At 48.9% G+C, this 7293-nt stretch overlaps 1 protein-coding gene across 1 annotated transcript; it reads left to right on the top strand.

Moving 5' to 3' along the window:
- The first annotated feature begins 271 nt into the window (after positions 1 to 271).
- Positions 272 to 3505, top strand: CYTL1 (cytokine like 1). The gene is made up of 4 exons (XM_047090814.1): positions 272 to 421; positions 1974 to 2018; positions 2152 to 2280; positions 3422 to 3505. Exons 1-4 carry the CDS (start codon positions 272 to 274, stop codon positions 3503 to 3505), a joined length of 408 nt encoding a protein of 135 aa, XP_046946770.1.
- Positions 3506 to 7293: the final 3788 nt, after the last annotated feature.

Here is a 7293-nt window from a genome sequence, read left to right on the forward strand (position 1 = left end):
CTTTTCAGGAGCGCCCCTGCCAGCAGAGGAGGTGCCCCCCCACCCCCATCCTTTCCAGGTGTCCCCAGGCGGGCCGCTCGTCTCACAAGGCGGTGGGGGGTGGGGGGGGCTTCAGGTCTGAAAGGATCCAGTGTCCAGGGCCAGGTGGGCGTGCTCCGTGGCCTTGGCGGGGGCCCACAGGAAGCGGAGGAGGTGTGGAGGACCACCCCCAAGCCGCCGCTTAAAGGGGCGCCTGCCGGCCACAGGGGCGCAGGGAGGCTGCCTTAGCACCATGACGCCCGGGCTGCTCCCACTGCTGCTGCTGCTTCTGGCCGGACCCCCCGCGGCACAGCCCGCTCCCCCGACCTGCTACTCCAGGATGCTGACCCTGAGCCGGGAGGTCACGGGGGACGCCCAGCGCCTGCAGGCCATGGAGCCCTCGGTGAGTCCCCACCTGCCCTCCGCCCCGCCAGGAGGCTCCGTGCAGACCCAGTCTCCCAAAACGTGCCTTTGGGCCAGGAAAACACACACACACACACACACACACACACACACACACACGCGCGCGCGCGCGCTCTTTTTCTTTTCTTTTCTGGTCAATGTTTATCTCAAGGGTTTGCATTTTATTCCCATCCTACTAAGTAAGATAACAATGGTTTGCATCTCTTGTGTTTTGACTAGAAGGGAAATCTATCCGAGACCTCACAAGGTCTTTGTTTGTAAGTTGCCAGCAACAGTGAGAGGATCTGTTGTAAAATGAAATAAAAGCTCCCCAAGGAGCCTAGAGCTCCGGAGTTGAGGAGGAACACAGAACTAAGCTCATTGCCCTCACTGAGCCTGGAGATGGTGAGCGTGGGCTGAGGGGGTGACCCCCAGAACGGGTCCCTGCTGCAGGACCCTGGGCAAAGTGCTCGGCCCTTGAATCTCAGTGTGATGGGCTGTGGAGGGGAGGGGGGCGGGTAGAGAGCCCGCCACCCTCTTTGGGCGATGCGAGGGTAAAGGCGTGAATGAGACAGGCTTGCGCAGTGCCCGGGGCGGGGGTCGCCCCGGGAACGTTAGTGCTGTTATCACTGCTGTTTCAACAGGCAGACCCAGGGCACAGTGGGGGCAGGAGGTTCCAGAAGAGCTGCCCAGAGCTAGAACCCGGGCCCCCTGACCACTTGTCCGGTAGAGAAACAAATGAAACCTCATTAAGAGCTTTGAAAAAATATAAAGTGTCCCTTCACCCAGCGTAAACACTTCAAACAAAATGTAATGTTTCTCAGATGTGGGATTATGATACCCTGACACCTTTTATTTTATTTTATTTTATTATTTTAAAACTTAAATAATGTGTATTTTTTCCCTAGTTATAAAAGGCATATATAGTAGATCCCCCCTCATCCGTGGATTTGCTTTGCGGGGTTTCAGTTACCTGCGGTCAACCGCGGTCAGCCGCGGCCCCAGAGCAGACGATCCCCCTTCTGACGTATGGTCAGAGGGTCAGTCTATTCTAGTATGTCGCTATCATTGTTCTTTCATTAGTAGTAACTGTTAATCTCTCACTGAGCCTAATGTATAAATTAAACTTTATCTGGGCTCGTACTTATGTATTGGAAAAAAAATATGATCTATAGGGTTCAGTACTATTTACGGTTTTGTGCACCCACAGGGGTCTTGGCATATATCTCCCACGTGTATGTGGGGCCAGGGGGGAATACTGTGCTTTATAGAACAGTTGGAAAAAGCACAAAGGACAGAGAAGAAAATAAATATCACTTGCCATTCCACCACTAGCGGTAACAACTGCCATAACATTCTCGTGGATAGTATTACAGCTTTCTGACCATGCATAGGTAATCAAACCCATGCGTGTGTGTGTGTGTGTGTAAAATCAGATCAAGGAAGGTGTGTATGGGGTTGTATGGCTGTTGGGAGGGTGGCAGGGAGCCTTCTGTGACCAGCCGATGTTGTGTGCCCGCGGGCATCATGGTAACCCGTATCCCTTCCCGCAGGAGGCGTGTGTGAGGTACCTGCCCAGGCTATACCTGGATATACACGTAAGAGGGTCTTCCTGCCTGGGGGAGGCATGGGGTGGGGAGAGAGCCTGTGCAGAAGGGCGCAGGGGCGCACAACTCCTGTCCCTCTGGCTGCTGACTCCTCCGTGACCCTACCCCTGCTGTCCGTTCCCAGAACTACTGCGTGCTGGCCAAGCTGCGGGACTTTGTGGCTTCGCCCCAGTGCTGGAAAGTGGCCCAGGTGGATGCCTTGAAGGACAAAGTGCGGAAACTGTACACCATCATGAACTCCTTCTGCAGGAGAGTAGGTGGCACTACTGAAACTTCCTTCTCTGCTTGTGATCAGCCAAGATGCTCAGCCCAGGGCTCGTAGAAGGGGAGGGCGGGGGACGGGGGTGCTCCGGAGATGAGGAGAAAGGAGGAGAAACGTTTATGGGGTGCTTTCAGTTCACAAAGCCCTTCCTCTACCATCGTCACCCTTGGTAAGCGACGGGCACTCAGGACAAGGCCGTCCCCTCCATGAGTCACATTGGTGTGGGGACAACATCCAGGGCCATACGCTAAACCTATGAGACAGACTCGGCCAGGAGCCAAAAGGGGCAGGGATGGGAAGAAAAGGCTATGAATTTGGGGAGCTCCGAGCACTGGGGTCAGAGGAGACTTTCCAGAAGAGGGGCTTCAGATGCTCTGTGATAGGAGGCTTCTGGTAGGAGAGGGGAAGGAGGCAGAAAAATGCAGAAAACGTAGAACACCAAAGCCTGAGCACTAGACGTGGAAAGCAGAGTCGTGTGATCCCCGGGGGCACGGGCTTCCGCATCAGACAGACCTGAGCTCGGGTCCGTCTTCCTGCTTCCCAGATGGGAGCCACTCGTCCCTGCTCTCAGCCACACATTCCCCATTTGTGAACCAGAGACACAATTATGCCCACCTCACGCCATCATTGGAAGGATACTGGTAATAACGACTCCCCGACCATGGGTGCGGGTCACTGTAGGAACTCCACCGGTCCTAAGACGTTAGAGGAGTGATCACTCAGAGAATTCCTAGCACCAGGCCTGGGCCCAGGGTAAGTTCTCAGGATACATGATTAGCTATTTGGTTCCATTTGTTTGTTCGTGAATCAAAGATTTGCCATGGATTTCCTCCCCACTCCCATTTCTGTCCTCATTCCCCTCTGCCCTTGGTCTGTGGGGTGGGGTGGGGGAAGACAGGGAGAAGATACAATCATAATACAGGATTATTTATATTTCTAATGCAGTATTATATCACGTTCTTTGGGAGCGTGAAGACATGGCCGGTTCTCCTCGGGAGAACAAGGGACGGGAAGTTTTCACACAAAAAGAAATAACCGAACAGCCTTTGAAGATAACCAGGAGTCCTATTGTCGTGCATGAGCTCTGGGGCCACATCCGGTAACATTCTTGCTCATTGCACATCTTTTTCAGGATTTGGTGTTCCTCTCTGATGACTGCGATGCCTTGGAATACCCAGTCCCAGTGACCACGGTCCTGCCAGGCCATCAGAGATAGGACAATCCAGAAAGAGAGCCCAAGGGGACCACAGTTATGTCAGCTGCCCAGACTCGGTGGGCTAAAGCCATGCGCCCTGGCAGGTTTCTCTGTCACTATAGTATAAGAAACTGTCACGTCTCTCCACCTGCTGGAAAGCAAGGTGCCTGCGCCTCCCCCAGAACCTACCTTGAAGACAGAAGTCTTGCTTTCATTTCCGCCTGGTTTTGTCTTGGCCGGATGGTTAGATGCACAAGGATGTGTATTTGATCACTGAGAAGGAAAGGGGAAACCGGCTTCTCTTGTATGAACATCTAGATTGAGAGCAGGCAAAACAGTAGCTTTGTATTACTGCTTTAATGTAGTACCAGTAACATTTTTCCTTCTTGATAGGTTTCTGCGTACATGTAGCCAATCTTCTATTTCTTACCCTCTCCCGCCATCAACTTTCATTTTTAAAGAAATTTCACTGCCAAATAAAGTGTATCTGCAAGCTTCATAATCACATAGTGCTGATGGGAACCACTTTTTCTTTGAAAGGTGATGAAAATCAAATAGACACTATCTTCACCGGGAGAAACACGTGTCCTGCAGTATTTGTCCAAGGTGGACATGAAATTGTTTATTTCACGGACTTTCTAAAAGTTGCCGCTCTTCGCGAGGTGCACTGTTCTCCCTCTTTCCATCAAGCATAGTGTTTCTGGGTCTGTTTCAATCCACCTGCATGAATGTCTGTCCTTAAAGCATTGAGACATGCCCACCATATGTATTTGGGGGCAGACTGTACCTTGTATCATACCCACAGGTAGTGCAACGTCTGGCACTTATCACAAACACCAGGTCACTGGGTCCTTGATTGCTGCACCAGCAAGAAAAATAAACACGTGAGGTTACACGAGACTCAAAAGCTTCTGCACAGCACCGGAAACCATCAACAAAATGAAAGGCACTTATGGGATTGGGAGAAGATATTCGCAAACCATGTATCTGATAAGGGGTTCATATTCAAACTGAGGAAGGGACTTCTGTAACTCAATGGCAAAACAAAAACAAAACCAAAACGTGAACAAGTAATCCAATTTCAAAAATGGACAAGGGACCTGAATAGACACTTCTCCAAAGGAGACATAAAATGGCCAAAACGAACCCGAAAATATGCTCACCATCACGAGTTATCAGGGAAATTCAACTCAAAACCACAAGGAGACATCACCTCATACCTCTTAGGGTGGTTTTTACCAAAAAGACAACAGGGAAGGATTGGTGGGGATGTAGAGAACGCAGAACCTTGTACACTGTTGGTGGGAGCGTAAATGGGTGCAGCCATTAGGGAAAACAGTATGGAGGTTCCTAAAAAAATTAAAAGTAGACCCACCAGGTGACCCAGCAATTCCAGGATATATAGCTGAAAGAAACAAAATCAATATCTTGAAGAGATATCTGCGCCATGCTGACTACTGCAAATTCACCATAGCCAAGATATGGAAACAACCTAAGTGTCCATCCATGGATGAATGCCTGAAAATGTGATGTGTGTATGTATGTATATGTACACACACACACACACACACACACACACACACACACACTGAAATACTATCCAGCCATGAGAAAGGAAGGAAACTTTCCATTTGCAGCAACATGGATAGACCTTGACTTGAGGGCATTACGCTAAGAGAAATTAACCAGATAGACGAAGACAAATACTGTGTGATCTCACTTATATGTGAACTTTTTTGGGGAAGGGGGGAGCCTGAATTCATAGATAGAGTAGAATGGTAGTTACCAGGCCCTGGGGCCAGGGGGTAGATGGGGGAGATGTTGGTACAAGGCTTCAGTTACAAGATGAATGAGCTCTGGGGAATCTAATGCACGGCCTAGTGACCCTAGTTAATAATACTATATTGCATACTTGAACTTCGCTAAGAGTAGACTTAAGTATTCACACACACACACACAAACACACACACAAAGTAATTCTGTCAGGTGATGGATGTGTTAATTAACTGAATTGTGGTAAATATTTTACAAAGTATAACAGATATCAAATCACCATATTATATATTTTATTTTATTTTTATTTAGACAAGAAGTCTGAGCGATGGCACAGAGTACTAGCAACAGGGATTGAACAAAGCAGGGATTTTTCACTCTATTTATTTATTTATTTGGAAGAGAGTGAGAGAGAACAGGGGAGAGGAGCAGAGGGAGAGAGAGAGAATCCCAAGCAGGCTCCATGCTGAGCGGGACTCGATCCCACAACCCTGAGATCATGACCTGGGCCAAAACTGAGAGTCAGATGTTGGACTGACTGAGCCACCCAGGCGCCCCTCTATCTTATATATTTTAAATACATACAGTTTTATTTGTCAGTTACACCTCAATAAAGCTGAAGAAACAAAACAAAAGAAACAAAATCCACTTTCCTTACAAGGACACCAGTTATTGGATTAGGGCCCACCATAGTGGAGGATAACCTCATCTTAATTTGACAATATCTGTAAGACCCTGTTTCCAAATAAGGTCTCAGTCACACATTTGAGGGGTTAGGGCCTCAACGTATATCTTTGAGAGATAGGTTTCAACCTACGATAACCATTCTTTTAAGAGAGAACCCCTTCACAGAAGAAAATCATGCAACTATCTCCCTGTCACCACCGCCACCGTCTACCACTTCCTGACAGATACCCAGTATTGATGCATGGTGCCATGCACCCTGCACACGCTTACCAGCTGAACCTTCACAACGATGTCACCCCTGGTTGGGTGTCATCCACCCAGATTTACAGCGGAGGAAACGCACTCAGGTTCAAAGGTGATGTGATTTCCCCTGACAGCTGGCAAGTGGTGACGGAGGCATTCCAGACAAATAGCCAAGTGCTAGAAGCCTTCATTTCATGGCTCTACTAACCCTTTGCTATTTCTAAGTAGCAAAATAAGCCATTGACGACAAGGACTAATTTACGCATTTCAGACATTCATTTGTTTGCTTATGTCTTCAATATTTACCGAGTGCTTATTTATAAACTCAGCAAATATTGAGATGAAAAGTAAAGAATTCTTCCCCTTTGATTAGCAGAGGAGACCTTTGCAAAATCTAGGAAGATGGCAGAGAAAAGAGTAAATAATTCTGCCTGAGATGGGGCAGAAAGGTTTCTGTAGGGTTCAGAAAGTAAGCAGGCTCTTGAAATGTGACTGAGAGCTTGTTACGCGGAAAGAAAGACGTAGCACAGCCAAAGGCAAGAATGGAGTTGGAGTCAGATGGTTCCAACCCCGACGTGTGGTTGGGGAAGACGAGAAGTCAAGCCGAAGACGCTGTGGGGTCAGAATAGAAATGACTTTCATTACGGGGAGGTCTTCCAGGGACACTTCGGCGGGGTGTCTATCCCACACCAGTTGTATAACCAGGGTCACATAAGGAGAATTCCTTTCAAGGCGGAGAGACTGGAACCCAGTGGTTGGGAGTTATCAATTCCAGAAGGGATCCTTTTGCTTTGGATTTCAAAAATAGCAAATCAAGGACACTGCTACTCCCACTGTGCGCCAGCCCAACGCCAAGCCAGATGTTAGGGCACAGTCCCTCTCCTCCTTTCTCCACAGCCAACTGGTCAACCCGATCTTCTCCGCATCTCTTGACTTCTCCATTTCCTCTTTACCACCTCAGCATCAGTTCAGAACCTTCTAAGAACACGACACGCAGCCTTTGCTCAAGACTCAGACCGCTGTCGGGTCTCACCCATTATGGGCTCTTTGGGTCCCAGGTCAGAGTCTGGCTGTCACTGGCCCTTTCCCCTGAGGCTTCCCCATCA

Source organism: Lynx rufus, unplaced genomic scaffold (assembly GCF_022079265.1).
Source record: "Lynx rufus isolate CCGP_SWC_20201006 ecotype Redwood Valley unplaced genomic scaffold, mLynRuf1.p SCAF_3, whole genome shotgun sequence".
Classification (NCBI taxonomy): domain Eukaryota; kingdom Metazoa; phylum Chordata; class Mammalia; order Carnivora; family Felidae; genus Lynx; species Lynx rufus.

What these genes read in the sequence shown, in the direction of transcription:
- CYTL1 (XM_047090814.1), top strand. Translation starts at nt 272, where the DNA reads ATGACGCCCGGGCTGCTCCCACTGCTGCTGCTGCTTCTGGCCGGACCC. An exon ending in TGCAGGCCATGGAGCCCTCG is followed by an intron (nt 422 to 1,973) that starts GTGAGTCCCCAC and finishes CCCTTCCCGCAG; the next exon opens with GAGGCGTGTGTGAGGTACCT. An exon ending in TGAACTCCTTCTGCAGGAGA is followed by an intron (nt 2,281 to 3,421) that starts GTAGGTGGCACT and finishes CATCTTTTTCAG; the next exon opens with GATTTGGTGTTCCTCTCTGA.